Source organism: Strongylocentrotus purpuratus, unplaced genomic scaffold (genome assembly GCF_000002235.5).
Source record: "Strongylocentrotus purpuratus isolate Spur 01 unplaced genomic scaffold, Spur_5.0 spur5_scaffold_14, whole genome shotgun sequence".
Lineage (NCBI taxonomy): Eukaryota > Metazoa > Echinodermata > Echinoidea > Camarodonta > Strongylocentrotidae > Strongylocentrotus > Strongylocentrotus purpuratus.
In genome coordinates, this window is record NW_022145599.1 from 17,470,113 (window position 1) to 17,485,828 (window position 15,716).

Consider the following 15,716-nt stretch of genomic DNA (forward strand, 5'->3'; position numbering starts at 1 on the left):
CAATATGTTTTTGAAATACGCCATCTGTCGTTTGTTACTCCGTGCAAACGAACTTCACATTCATTTTACTTTGTAGAATTTGCTCTCTCTCTCTCTCTCTCTCTCTCTCTCTCTCTTCCTCTTCTTCTTCTTCTTCTTCTTCTACTTCTTCTTCTTCTTCTTCTTCTTATTCTTCTTCTTCTTCTTCTTCTTCTTATTCTTCTTCTTCTTCTTCTTCTTCTTCTTCTTCTTCTTCTTCTTCGCCTGCTTTTTGTTTATTGATATGGATTATTCATTAGTTTCAGGTCTGTTTGACAAAACTTAGCATTGTACCTGTCTGACAAGATTATCATCCAATATAATCATAAGTCACGGTCGCGGTCATATAACCTTTGCTTGATTTTACTTGTATTCGTTGAAAATGTGGCCCACTTCGTAGATTTGTGTCGCTAAAATGTGCAATATTTTCAGTAAAACTCTTTTTAATTCACAACTTTAAACTTACAGTTCAACTGTGCTGACGTTCACACGCTTGAAAGGTGCGTAATAAAACATATCGTGTGAACACTTAGATTAGTATTAGATTTACACCCTAGTCACATCAACGAGACCGATACCATACCAGACCGACCACAGACCGAACAAAATGGCAATACCCCCCGAATGACAAAGAATCGGTCAGTTTAGGTTCGGTGTCGGTTTTGCCGGTGACTGTGGTATTATACCTCAGTCACACCGATGAGACCGTCACGAAACCGACAAGCAACCGGAAAGTTTGCAAAACCGCGAGTGGCCAAGAACCGCTCGGTTTGGAGTCGGTTTGGCGATGTAACTGAGATAACACACCACAGTCACACCGGCGAGACCGTCACCAAACCGACAACAGACCAAAAAAAGATTACATACATAACCCCCGAAGGCCAGCAAACCGTCTGTCTGAAGCCGGTTTGGCGTCGGTTTGCAGGTGTGACTGAGGTTTTATTGCAATGTATTGTGACAAAGATCGCGTGACCTAAATAAGGATTCACAACAGCACGGTATAAATAATCAACAAATTAACTTACTATCTTTAGGTGCTTGTCATATGTCAATATTTACTATAGAAGAGGCGTGTTCTAATGATAGTATACATGCATGTACTATCAATCTAGGGTTCACTTATCAACCTAGTTGGGAAGAATATTGGCAGAGCGAACTCTTATATTTTCGAAGGTACAAATTAATGGAGATTTGGTTGTATTCGGGAAAAATATTGTGAAATACAGGGGGAAACGGGGGATTTTCTTGCCAAATTTGAACGATTTCCATACCGCCCACTGTGTCTGAAAATAACGCGTTCAGTATACTTCAATCTTCTATTTGATTTCCGCCTCTCTCTCTCTCTCTATCTCTCTCCCTCCCTCTTTCCCTCACAACATGTAGCTTTCTATAAAACGGGATATTCCAAACCTTTTCATTATTTGCACAGCCTTTACAACAACAATCTTTTCGTCATGGTGTATTATTATTTCTAACATGAAGGCGAGGAAGTTGAACTGGATTTATTGAACGGAAGCTATCAAGCAGCAAAACTAGCCTTTTATATGCCTACTATTCATATTTGACTTTGGTATTTAAAGTCCATGCACACGCGTAATACGAATCGTTAGCTAGCCGGAGTAAAGGATCGTAGGCGCTGTAACTATATAGGAACCAGTGATAGAGTCTCCCTCTATATTAATTTGATTGTCAATCCTCCAATTGGTTAGTTAGTAAACACATCATTTTCGTTAACGGTTGTATCTTCGCATCTAGGTTCAGCGATCTGCGTTCTACTTCTCGCATGTGATCTTACGACTAAAGGTCTGCAATATTTATCAAGGAAGTTTATCAGTTCTAAATTGATCTCCTCGTTCCTGAGAGACAAGCGACATGGTATCGATCTAAGTGGTGCTCAGATCTAAGGTGAAGTGGATGAATTTGGACTTCAGTGAGAGATTAAAATGAGTTATTTTTGTCCAATCTTTCATCGTTGTACAATTATCATATGATATTGCTCGTGTTAATCTAACTGATTTTGTTATCTTCATCGTTCCATGGACCAATGTACGATATACCCTTGATTTGCGGAACCCTAGATTTGATTTGATTCCCGTTTACAAGTTGGACGGACTATTAACTTTAGGGGCCAACTTCAAGCGGCTACTTTTTAGAGACTTGTACTTTTAAAAACAAGATTCGTCGCCTAGCTGCAAAGGACGTTGACTCCAAGCATGGCGGGAGTTAAGTTGTTTGTGGTGGCGATGTGTTGCTGTGTGGCAGCCACGGTGGTGGCAACACCGTTGGACGACTATGTCAGCATGCCGGACTCTCACTACAAGTTCGAAGTCCTGAGCGAACATCGAGTACACGGGGAGTACATCGCCTATGTCCTCAACATGACGTCACAGAAATGGCTCACATGTAAGTTATACACAACATCAACATTATATTTCAATTACACCATAATAATAATAATAATAATAATTATAGTGCTTATATAGCGTCTAACACTTACTTTGTCAGAAGTCTCTAAGCGCTCTACAATAATGCACAAATCGACACCAACACCAAAACCCCAATGGGCAATACCTTATCTGTTTAATGATCTGTATGGTATCGGTTTGGCGGAGTGAATGGGGGTTTGTATAGCTAATTTCAGTGTTGATATTAAAATGGAATTATATTTTTGAGCAAAATTGGCTTAAAAGTTACTCTAAATCGTTTATCATGCAGTAGATGTGTTGTTTTGACCGGCAAAATTGCCTTTGAACTAGCAAACACATGCTACTTAAATACGAAAGCAACACGATAATCAACCTAAGGTATTTTCAATAGCCTTGTGCTTCACCTATTGAACTTTGCGAACATGACAATAACGAGTTAGTAATCCGAATATGATTTTAATGGGTCGTAAAATAAGGTATTGAAATTGCTAGTGAGTAGATTTTTGTTTATCAAGTTACAATCGTGTGCCAATCACATTCCCTAAAAAGTACGTAACAATCCACAAAACTTGTAGGACCGTTTTTTATAAACAAGCGACCACTACCCGTTTTCCTTTCTTTGGCCATCACTCTGCTGCTTCACAGTTTCTACCAGACTCTCCTTCCTTATCGTATTAGCTAAAGATGTAGAATTTGAATTATGACGATTCCAGTCCAACTCAAGCATTTGCTTTCAAAATAATGTTGAACCGAATCAAATTGAGACTCGTTTGACACGGATAGGAAATGCATTATAGTATTGAACTTTCAGTTTTGAATTAGGTTTTATCCTGCTAATTAGCATTTGTTGTTTCATACTTCGTACATCAGATAATATTTATCGAGGGACTGATAATAAATAGATACCATTATTAAAAGCCGGAATAGGGAGTTTTTAATTAGATCAGATAGTATCGCCCTTTTGTTTAACAATACCAGTTTAACAAGAATAGACATTATTTATGTCATGGAGGCGAAAAGCAAACTGAATCGATGTAACTCTCGGGGCTCTTCTTCTCCTGGTAAAACCGATTAGGGGTGTGCATGTGGGCAGATGGACCACTACACCGAGGTTTCCCCTACTCTTATACGAATTAGTGCAGGGCGTTCTTAACGTGCAAATGTGGTGACTCCCCTCTATAAGGGGCCACCATTTAAATTCCTATCCAAGGGACGGTTTTTTTCACTGTAACCTAGCCTGCATGACTGAAACAGAGGATGGGGCACGTTAAAACACGACTCAGGCTTCAGTCATCCGCCTGCGTTGGATTCGAACCCACGATATTTGATTCGACAGACAGACACTTTACCGACTAGGCCAACTCATCTCTTTTAGTTTAAGGAATCATTTAAAGAGGAGTATTTAAGTTAACTGTATTTTCTAAAAGATTTTTTTCTTTAAATTCCAGTCAAAAATACTTGTGATAATGTCCACATTGAGAATTTCATAATCATAATTATAATATTTCCTACATTTGTTCGTGTTAATTTAGATGATTTAGGTCATAAACACACACCACACACACGCACACACGCAAACACACTCTCACTTTCTCTCTCTCTCTCTCTCTCTCTCTCTCAATATATGATTAACCCACTTATATTTCTCTACGAATACATATCTTATCTATCTATGTTCCCTCTTACTCTCTCTCTCTCTCTCTCTCTCTCTCTCTCTCTCTCTTCTCTTCCTCTCACTCAACATTTCTATACCCATTTTCCTCCTTTATTGTCTGTATCACTCTCTCTCACTCTCTTTTTGTCAATCTATATATTTATTTCTACTTCTTAATTCGCATTTCTCGATCCGCTCGAGGTGGAAACACTCTCTCATCTAATCTCACCATGAATAATCATGATTATGTTGATATTTTCATTACTGCAGACAATGATTCTGACTCGGCCATCTGGTGGCATTACTTGACTATCACTGTCCCGGATAAGCTAACCCATCCTGGCCATGCCGCCCTATATGTGACAGGCGGATCTAATCGTGGAGGGTATATAGAAACACATTTTCTTTCTTTATAAACATATAATTACTGATTTAATTACTGATTTATTCATTCATTGATTCACACCTTGCTTGCTTGCTTGATAAATTGAATGAATGCTCGTTGGTTTTATTGATCGACTGACTGTTTAGTGGACTGAAAGATTGATCAATTGATTGATGATTTAATTGCTTGACTCATGGATTCAACGATCGAGTACTTGGTCTGCTGATTGATTGATTGACTGATTGATCAATTGATTGATGGTTTAATTGCTTGACTCATGGATTGAACGATCGAGTACTTGGTCTGCTGATTGATTGATTGACTGATTGATCAATTGATTGATGGTTTAATTGCTTGACTCATGGATTGAACGATCGAGTACTTGGTCTGCTGATTGCTTGATTGACTAATTGATTGATTGACTGATTGATCAATTGATTGATGGTTTAATTGATTGACTTATGGATTGAACGATCGAGTACTTGGTCTGCTGATTGAGTGATTGACTGTTTAGTGGACTGAAAGATTGATCAATTGATTGATGATTTAATTGCTTGACTCATGGATTGAACGATCGAGTACTTGGTCTGCTGATTGCTTGATTGACTGATTGATTGATTGACTGATTGATCAATTGATTGATGATTTAATTGCTTGACTCATGGATTGAATGATCGAGTACTTGGTCTGCTGATTGATTGATTGACTGATTGATTGATTGACTGATTGATTGATTGATTGATGGTTTAATTGATTGACTCATGGATTGAACGATCGAGTACTTGGTCTGCTGATTGATTGATTGACTGATTGATTGATTGATTGATTGATTGAATGACTGATTGACTGATTGATTGATTGATTGAATGACTGATTGATTGATGAATTGATTGATTGAATGACTGACTGATTGATTGATTGATTAATTGATTGAATGCTTGAATGGTTTATTGATTGATAAGTTACCTGACCATTACTTCCACTGATAACCTGACAATTTTGGTGTAGTTAATTGAGTGATTTAGTTGTTGATTGGTTGGTTGACTGACTGATTGAATTCGATTGATCATTTGTTTGGTCTATTATTAAATTACCAAAAAAAATCATTTTCTTATAATGAATTATTTAATTACTTGACCTACTTTGTGTTACATGTTTTCACTCTCAATTAATGAGTTTTTGTTTGTTGGTAATCAATAACAATTACCGTTGTATTCAATCGATTTATATATATATATATATATTGCAGTCCCCCCGACCCTCTGAAGGATCAAGAGACTCTTTTAACCTCTTTTATGGCCGTTGGTGCGGGGTGGTAAGTACCTAAACATGTTTGTATTCAGCTAGTGGTTGTTACTCGGTTTCATTTTCCTTAATACTTCGTAATGTGACATGGTAATGTTAAATAATAATCTTCCAAAGGATTCCGCTAGTAGTGCTTATAAGAGTTCATTACAAGGAAAAATGTAATTAATAACACTTAGTGATGTATTAATATTTGTAAGAGGAGATGTAGGCATGTAGATGTTCAGTTACATTGCGTGAATAAAAGAATCGCATGATAACAGATTAACGCAGGGAAAAGAATTGTATCGGTATATATTGTCATATCAACTTCATTCCGAAAGGAATATGTAATTAATTACACGTATCGCCTGAGTGGTGTATTAAGATTTTTAAGAGGAGATGCGTGAAGAGAAGAATCGCATGACAACAGATTAACATAGGGAAAAGAATTGTAGCGGTATATTATTTGTCATATCAACTTCATTCCGAAAGGAATATGTAATTAATAACACTTATCACCTGAGTGATGTATTAAGATTTTTAAGAGGGGGTGAATGCACTGCATATTACATTGCGTGAAGAAAAGAATCGCATGATAACAGATTAACGCAGGGAAAAGAATAGTTTCGGTTTATTATTTGTAATATCAACTTAATAACTGATTCAACATCATGTAAAAAAAAAATGCATAACAAAAAAGTAGAACTACTTTACACACAAAAGCGAAGGACAAATATGTCTGAAGCAATTTCTAAAGATCAAGTCATCTTCATCAAACATGCATTGAATAAGACATTTTAAAAGAGTTGATTTGTTTTCTTTATGTGCAGCACTTGCATTGTTATAATATATACGGTGTTCACCCCATAAACATCTTTGAAAAACGTTTGCTTTCTATTTGTAGTATAGGTGCTATTCTAAGGCAGGTTCCAAACCAACCCATTGTCTTTAAGGTGAGTTGGTAAATTTACTTTTGTTGTTCAATTTACAATGAAAGTGACTATGTTCTATTTTTATAGATATGTCCGTTTATGTGTCGTTGTAGGGATTTTATTCAAAGGCACGGATGACATAATTAATTTTATGTTCTTATTACAAATTGAAAGGAAAATCAAGACCTCGACATTTTATTTATGATGCATTTTAATACAAACTACAAGCTACCGTAGCAATAATTGTTATTTCTAATGCTCTAAAGTTGGCCAGGTCAGCAACACAGCGAATCAACCCACTCAATAGAGTTTTATGTCAGTCTATAATTTGATATCAGAAAGCCAAGGATTATAATTATAATAACGAATAGTATATGATAACGAGGTTCAAGTTTCTGTATATAATCTCTCCTCATTAGAAGAAATGCTATGCTATAGAAAAAACAGTCATTTGAGTGTATTTACTGCCTTAGTGATTCCCAGCAAGTTTCGATAAAAATAGATATGCCGGTCCAAAGAACCCATCAAGTGTATGATACCAGATACACAATTCGGAATAATCCCTCTTTAAAGCCCCTCTGTACTACTCATAGCTATTTGCGCCCTCTATATAGCAAACAATGCCTAATCGGTGACCATTGGTCCCCCATGATCCTCTTTTTCTTATGTTAATTGAGAGCTAATTTGGTGAGATACCCACCTGTCCAGTGACCTTGCAGGGTCGTCTAATCCCTCCTGTAAACTAGTTCAGATGGGTTTTAAATGCAATCCCATGAATTTAACTCTATATTTGTTTTGAAGATGATTTTTAATGTTTGTTCATCTTGTAGACGGATCCACTGCAGAAGAAGCGAACCGAGGACGCCATCATCGCCTTTACCTGGCGCCATTTTGTAGAGAATGGGACGGACGAACCCTATTGGTTGTTGAGAATGCCCATGACAAAGGTAACCCCTCCTCCCCCCCCCCCCCCCCTACACACACACACACACACACGCACACGCACACGCACCTACATACACACAAACACACTTATCAAGTTTTCACTCTCCGCTGTCGTTGTAGAAAGCCTTGTAATGAGTTCGTTGGGAGTCATAACGTGTAAATATAAAATCCTTTGCACTGTACACGTATTAGTCCAAGCGATAGTGACAAATGCTAAATAAAGAAAAAATTTACTTGTTGATTCAGACTTGACAACATGTTTTCATTAGCTCATCAGTTTATGTGATGTACGAATAATGTCAAAAATCACAATATATATATATATATATATATATATATATAAAGCGCTTTGAGAGGGCCTTCGTCCTGAAACGCGCTATATAAGAACTAGCTATTATAATTATTATTATTAATACTGCATTGTTTTCATTTTTTAGTATTTATGGTGTCTTTTGCAATTTACAGGCAGTGGTTCGCGCTATGGATACTATTACTGATCACGTGTCAAATGTACGTGGGGTAAACGTGTCGAAGTTTATGGTAGCTGGAGCCTCTAAGGTGAGAGACGGATACAATTTTGTTGGTAATACATATTTGTGTGATTTTAATTTAATGAACATAAATTGTATTGTATGAAGAAGTCCCATATTACAAGCTATTTGTGGATAACTTCGGACCATGGATGAATCCGATAAAACTGTCACATTAATCGAATTGTAAATAATAGTACACTGTCGCTCATATAGTTAGAATATTTTTGTTTTACCCCAATTTATGGAATTATTTTTAAAATAATTTAAAAATAATAAAACTACATAATAGTATACATTCTCAGATTTTATTGAATAATAATTTGACAATGTGTGTTTTGCGTGTGTATGCTACTTTGATTATCAAAGGGGACCTACGCACTTAAGTCATAAATGACAGTAATGAGGATTAATGCCCCACAAAAGGGCACTAATATAGCACATCGACACGGTTTTGATCCTGGGGCCTCACGGTTACGAGGCCATTGCTTTGTCACTGAACCATGACCGTACGCAGTGGGGTCTAGGGTAGGGGGCAGTTTCCATAAATAAAATAAAAAAACAAAAAATGCAATAAATTTTAAATAATTTATTGCATTTTACCCCGGTCCCCAACATTAAAAAATCCTCTGGACGGCCATGCATTGTGGCTCAAGGCATGGGCACACAGAGGGGTAAAACAAAAATATTCCAACTATATGAGCGACTGTGTACTTTATTTCATGTACACGTTTAATCTAGTCGAAGTCTATGAAATAATCGTCTTGCAAGTACGTTCGGCTGCACATTTATGTCATGTTGTATATGCATTTTGATAACTGGATGGGTGTTGTTTCATACAATTTGTTTTATTCATTCTATTTACTTATCCTATATAATATGTCTAACATTGTCTCTGTTTGATAACTTGATTAATTATCCCCTCTTTTCTGTTTGACAGAGAGGCTGGACCACATGGACCACGGGAGCAGTGGACAAACGGGTTGTTGGGATCGCACCCATGGTCCTCGATCTTCTTAATATGGTTAAGGTATTGGAGGGTTATTAGTATTGCATCCTTGGTCTAGGTTCTTCTTAATTTGGGTTTAGATATGAAAATGGCTCACTGTTCACAGTGCTCTGAGTAGAACAAAATAAATGGCTCTCAATAAAGCAATCCAGTGATATTACTTTTTGATAAATGATAAGTATAATTGTTAATATTCATGCTGGTGTAAATACTTTTTTTATACGGAAACTAGAACCAACCTACGAACCAGATAGCGTATACCATTAACTCGCACTTGAGATAAGATTGGTAGGCAAGAGGGTTGTTGAGATGGCACCCATAGACCTGGATTTCTCTCTCTCCCTCTCTCTCTCTCTCTCTCTCTTGATCTATCAGTCTAAATATTAATATTTCTATATCTCTATTAAACAAAGTTGTCTATCTATATATCTTTCTTATACATGTAGCTCTGTACTCTCTTTTCATTAAAATATTGATACATATTCGAACGCATTCGCATTAATTTTATAGATTTCCTAAGATTAATGTTTTTGTGGTCGTTCCTGCAGAATCTTCATCACATGTACCGGTCCTTGGGAGGATGGACCTTTGCCTTTGAGGACTACTTCACAGAGAATGTCACCCTCCATCTCGATGACCCCAATACTCAAAAGATGGCTGACATCATTGACCCCCTCGGTAAAAAAAAAATTAATTTAAAACAAAACATTATCATGTCATCAATATTGCATTCTGTCCCTCACATCTTGACCTCACATCTCCCTAAAACACGATCTCAACTATTTTCGAAAAATAAGCTCAAGGCAATGTTGAAACGGTATGGTACATCCTATAGATCTGAAATCACATTCGGAATACGTAATACCCCATTGTCATATTCACATATTTTAAAAAAATGACGCGCAGGGCTTTTGATATTGCCTCAGGTTGATTTTTCGTAAGTAGTTAAGACCGTTCTCTAAGTACAAGGACATTGGTCCATTTTCATGAAGGGAAGAGGAGTATGAGCAAAAGGATTTATAGTCGGTAAATACATGTACACTCCACAGGAAAAAAAATATTACTGAAATTATTGGTAATTGTCCCTGCATCTCAACCCTCCCCCCCCCCCCCCCCTCCCCCTCCCTTTCCCCTTTCTACTCCCTCTCTCACCCTTGGTCGACGCATTTTTCTTCATGTGATAATTACATTAATTAGTTTATGAAATATAAAGAATTACAACATAATCTGTTTATATAATTAACGAGTTGTTTAAATTGAACAACAGAGGGAGACCCGTCGGAAGATTTTATTCATCCTTACTCCCATATTATCTTTTTCATAGAAAACTGACGTGTAGTTCCTTTATCAATCGCTGTTTATTAATAAACAAAGATAGTGTAAAGATACAGAGAAGGCATGGTCTCGGTAAAATCACAGCATAATCTGAACACTACCATGACTAAATTTATGTTAAATCATGCTTAATCTCCTGACAGAACCTGCCGCGAAAAAAAAATGAGTTGCACATTAATCGGTTATTAATAGAGTTTTGTTCGTCAACATTGATTTCATTTCTGTATCATACCTTTCCCTCTGAAAAGCTTATGCGGACCGACTGACGATGCCCAAGCTAATCATCACAGCTGGATCAGATGAGTTCTTCCTCCCTGATGATTCTTACTATTACTTCGACCTGATTCCAGAACCAAAGTTTCTCAGGTGACTAGTCATGTGACTGCTCCTCCCCTCTCCCCACTCTCTCTCTCTCTCTCTCTCCCTTTCTCTCTCTCTCTCTCTCTCTCTCTCTTTCTCTCTCTTGATTATCTTTTTTCTCGTATTTTCCTTCGTCTTCGTTCCACAGCAGCATTATTATGACATTTGCTCCATTAGAATTAGGACCAAACAATCTACTCAATCCTGATCAGCTTGCTCCAGGAATGAATCCACATCTCATTATGATAGAATATCTTAACTGTTAACTTGCAAATGTACAGTAAAAAGATGTAAATGTAGCCATTTGGCAGAAGATGATTTTATATAGTCGCTCTCTCTCAAAATATGCTATTCATTTCCCAGAAACTGTATCATTTTCTGTTTTTGCATGAACTGCAGGAGCATTTTCACAATCATCTCTGTGTACTGTTCATGATCACACGGATTACATTAATAACTGGAATTTTATAATGACTTGGCGATGAAATGTTTAATGATTAAGAGTCTTTATTTCATAACATTATGTGGTTGTTGTTGTTTTATGTACATAGAATTACTCCTAACGGTGAACACTCTCTCACTCTGCATCATGTCGAACTCTTGACTGTGATGACGTCATTCATGAGAACTCTCACCGAGGTATAATATTTCTTAAATCATGAAATGTTTCAGTACATGGATGGATGATTCTAAAATGTGTATTTGTGTAAGCAGAGCATATTTAGTTTCTCTTGTTCATCTTCTTCTTCTTCTTCTTCTTCTCTTTCTTTTTCTTCTTCTCTTTCTTCTTTTTCTTTTCATTCTTTTTCTCCCTCTTCTCCTTCTACATATTTGTATTTTCCTTTTCCTCTTTTGTTGAAAAGGCAACGTTTTGTTAGATAGCCAAAACATTAATAAGTTTAAGATGCTATGGAGTGGTAGGGGGCATGGGAGACCCCTCCCCCCCCCCAAAAAAAAAAAAATATATATATATATATATATTGAAAGGCAGAAAAAGGGAGGAACAAAGATGAAAGGAAACGAGAAAGAATGTAATACAATCTATATAGCCTCCCCTCACTGTTTCTCCTTGTTCTTAACATTTCATCTTCCAAAAATATTCCCGGCACCCCCCCCCCCCCCCCCCCCAATGACACTAGTGCGCTGTAACTTTCTAGACCACAGATACACCACTTTGTAGTAGTGTAGAAACGCAGGGGAATAAATGTTTTTCAAACTCATGAACAAGGATGAGGCGAGCGACGAGAACTTGATTATCCTTCGCAATTAAACTTACATCTTTTTTAGGCGTTATCGATGAGTCGTACATTCTCCGTAAAATCAATATAAACGACAAAAATGGATAGGTTATTTAGCGGAATATTTTGTTTCATAGGGATCATCCCATCTTGCAGACGATAATGGTGATAAAAATCAATTGCTTTGTATCCTATATCTACTTTCCCATAAATTAAGTTTTAAAGTAGTTCAGAAAAGAAATTGGGAATGCAGTATTCCTAGTGGAAAGGAGAACTTGATTAAATGTCTTCTGTATTCACTATTTTGTTTCTTTTATTTGATTTTGTTCAGCCCGATGAGTGGACGCAACCCAAAATGACCTGGAAAAGATATGAGGTGAGTTCTACTTTTATGCCATTTGTCAGCTGAAGTTTTTATATTTACCCTGCTTCATGAACTTTCGATGACAGCGAATGGTACATGTCATACTGTACGAGAGATACTAATTCCATTTTCTTATTTTTTTTTATATACATGAGGACATCCTTAAGTAAAGTGTTATGCTCTCTACAAAACAGGTTTATCAGTGTTTTTGTTGTTGTTATTATCATTAATGTTCTTATCAATATTACTAGTATTATTATTATTATTATTATTATTATTTTACTACTACTATCAATACTATTATTACTGTTGTTGTCAGTGCTATTATTATCATCGTTACTATTATTATCATTATCATTATTATTATCGATAGTAGTTTTATAATTATTACTATTATCATTATCATTATTATTATTTATTTATAATACGATTTAGGAGAGCCATAGAAATGTTTTTGAGCCATATCAGTTTAAAAACACATTTTGAAGAACATTTTAACTGTGATTCAGCTCAAATGATTCCTCAATTCAAAGCACTGACATACATTATATTTCATAATTTTCGACTCTCCAGAACAGCACACATGGAATAATCGAACTGAACTCCGATCCACCGCCATTTAGAATTGAAGTCTGGCGTACTCTCACAAACAGAGGAAAGAGGTATATTTCTTCTAATTTTAACATATTTCGTTCAGTTTATACCCTTTTCTACTTATCACTACTCACATGAGACTTAAACATAAATGAATAGGTGTAAAGTTGAATAGTTCTCATCATTTTGAGAATTTAATGCGTATTTTGTTTCCAGGCAGAAGTGTGCGAACAAATCTGTGCTAGTAATTACTCGGGAAAAGAATTCATTGCAGAGGCGAATCACGAAAGAGTATAAATATAATTTACCGTTCTAACTGGAGTATTGTTCGTTTTCTCATTCAAGACGAGATTTCCGTCTCGCAGTTGCCGCGACAGAGGGCTCATCCAAGCTCTACCCTCATATCATTCTCTACAAGAACTTCCCTGCGAGAAACCCGGTACGTATGTTAGACTTATTATCAGTGACATAATAGTTATGAAGAGGGCATGTGACCTCCCCCCCCCCCCCCCACCCCTTCGAATCAAATGGCAAGGATGGGCAGAAAGACATAGAGAAGAGAAAATTGATAAACAGAGAGGGCAAAGGAAAGTTTGTTTTTTCATTAACCCAACTCCATCACAATCCAAAATCCTTCCATGACCCTCTTGGTGTCCCCGTTCCAATATATTTCATCCACAAACAAAAACCAATCCCCTCACCCCCGCCCCCCCCCCCCCCATTATGATTCGATCCAAGCTCAGCCACTACATCAAAATGATGACTCTTTATTTGTCGATACTATAGAAGAATCTTCATTGTAACCAACTACCATGAATCGTTTATTTCCTTTTAGATTGATCAATCAATATCCAATAGAAATCATTAATTTTATTTAATATTGTGTATACAGGGTTTATTGTTAGGAAATGCCAAAGATATTGAATTTTTTTCTATATCTCTGTTTTAGTCTCCAGGAAAATACATCGCCGAGTTCCTAACTCCTAAAATTGGATGGCAGTGCTTCTTCATCAAGGTGATAATTTAGATATTACACCATTCATTTCAAGAGTCCAATGATTATTATTCTTTGTAATTCTGGAGATGAGTGACACAATCAAACAATTTATTTGAATCCTGCGTTTAATATCCTTTCTGTTGGGAGCAGATTGGTAGAAAGTCATATATTACCTTCATAGTAAGTCCTGCGTGAAATTAAAAGTTATTTTCGTCATCAGAATTTGAATTTCAAAGTTGCTCATCTTTGTTTGATTTCTTACATAAATTTAGATATCGATAATTTCAATATGTTCTTATTGCCCGATGTGTATACAAACGTATGATCAAATGTAAAATAAATATTAGTTTAATTTCTAGTAGGACATGCTGTCCTTTTCCTAAATATGTTAATAATTGTTCTACTCTCTCTCTCTCTCTCTCTCTTTCTTTCCCCAGGCCTTCTACTACGCCCCCGGGGGCGCCACCATTAGCTTCACAACGGAAGCCAACATAACACCAGCCCAAGAGTACGCCGTTCCTGACTGTCACGGTGCCGAATGTCGTGGGACCCTCGTGTGACCCCCGTGTGACCACACCCCTGTCCTCTACTATCACTTTCTCCTCCTTCTTCCACCCGTCACTACGTTCCTATAGTGTATACCTAGTTCCAAATTCTTCATGATAATCCTTAAAATTTGCCAATAGTATGCCTTGCCTTAGATGTTTATTTAATAGACTACGATGAACCTAAAATAGAATACACATTATGTATTAAGTGGGAGATCACAATGTATGGACGGGTACATTATTTTGCATGATATGGTGTTATCCGTACGAGTGAGATCATCTCGGCGCGCTGTGAAAAAAGATTAAACACCCGCGCTTGAGATCTCTTACTGTGTTCACAGCAAACATGATTAAAACATGGATTAATTTTATACAGGAATGTATTTCACCATATGGATGCACTCTTTAGTAAGAGATACGTGTACTATGAAACGAGAAGAACATATGACAGAGTTGCAATATCACTACATTCAGTATTTTATTTTTCTTTACAAAGAGGTGAAGGTTTATGATATTGCTTGTATTAATGTAGTTACACAATACTTGCACATTTTTATCATATCACTTTATAGGGCTCCATTTTCTGTAAAATAGTTATTGTTCGTTTTAACATAATAAACACGTATTTCTGTCAATAATTTCATGATGATCTACTTTAAAGTCATTATCTATACGTTATGTTGACTTAAACTGTAATGTGTATTATGTTGCTAGTTGCATGTTGCTAGTAATTATGGTATCATAATACTTATTTTGCCACAATAATTTGTTTTCTTTTATTTAGTATCCAATGCTTGATCGTACAGATTTTATACACGATGCAATATTCATTTTCAGGAACTGCATACAATGATTTTTTTTTCGATTAACTATGCTATCAGAAACTGGAATCAATGCTGTTATATGACTAACCATGCTATTAATAGTATTGTATGATGTACTGTAAACGTTTTATGAAAAATTGAATTGTTAAGATGCTGCAATAAAACTTCAGAACACAATTTATTTGAGTTTCACTTCCCCATTCAAATGTGATTATGAGTCTCTTTAATGAATTTCTCTTTTCATCTTCTTCTTCTTCTATTTTGTAGTTT

At 36.3% G+C, this 15,716-nt stretch overlaps 1 protein-coding gene across 1 annotated transcript; it reads left to right on the forward strand.

The window, feature by feature from the left end:
* Positions 1–1,451: 1,451 nt before the first annotated feature.
* Positions 1,452–15,627, forward strand: LOC100889644 (autocrine proliferation repressor protein A). The gene is made up of 15 exons (XM_030984340.1): positions 1,452–2,421; positions 4,369–4,483; positions 5,733–5,798; positions 6,675–6,723; positions 7,533–7,649; positions 8,113–8,205; positions 9,118–9,207; positions 9,735–9,864; positions 10,770–10,887; positions 11,433–11,520; positions 12,451–12,495; positions 13,057–13,145; positions 13,423–13,516; positions 14,027–14,092; positions 14,512–15,627. The coding sequence occupies exons 1-15, from the start codon at positions 2,232–2,234 to the stop codon at positions 14,632–14,634; spliced, it is 1,473 nt and encodes a 490-aa protein (XP_030840200.1). The 5' UTR covers positions 1,452–2,231; the 3' UTR covers positions 14,635–15,627.
* The last annotated feature ends 89 nt before the right edge of the window (positions 15,628–15,716 follow it).

What these genes read in the sequence shown, in the direction of transcription:
- LOC100889644 (XM_030984340.1), top strand. Translation starts at nt 2,232, where the DNA reads ATGGCGGGAGTTAAGTTGTTTGTGGTGGCGATGTGTTGCTGTGTGGCA. An exon ending in ATGGCCGTTGGTGCGGGGTG is followed by an intron (nt 5,799 to 6,674) that starts GTAAGTACCTAA and finishes TTCTATTTGTAG; the next exon opens with TATAGGTGCTATTCTAAGGC. An exon ending in ATCTTCTTAATATGGTTAAG is followed by an intron (nt 9,208 to 9,734) that starts GTATTGGAGGGT and finishes TCGTTCCTGCAG; the next exon opens with AATCTTCATCACATGTACCG.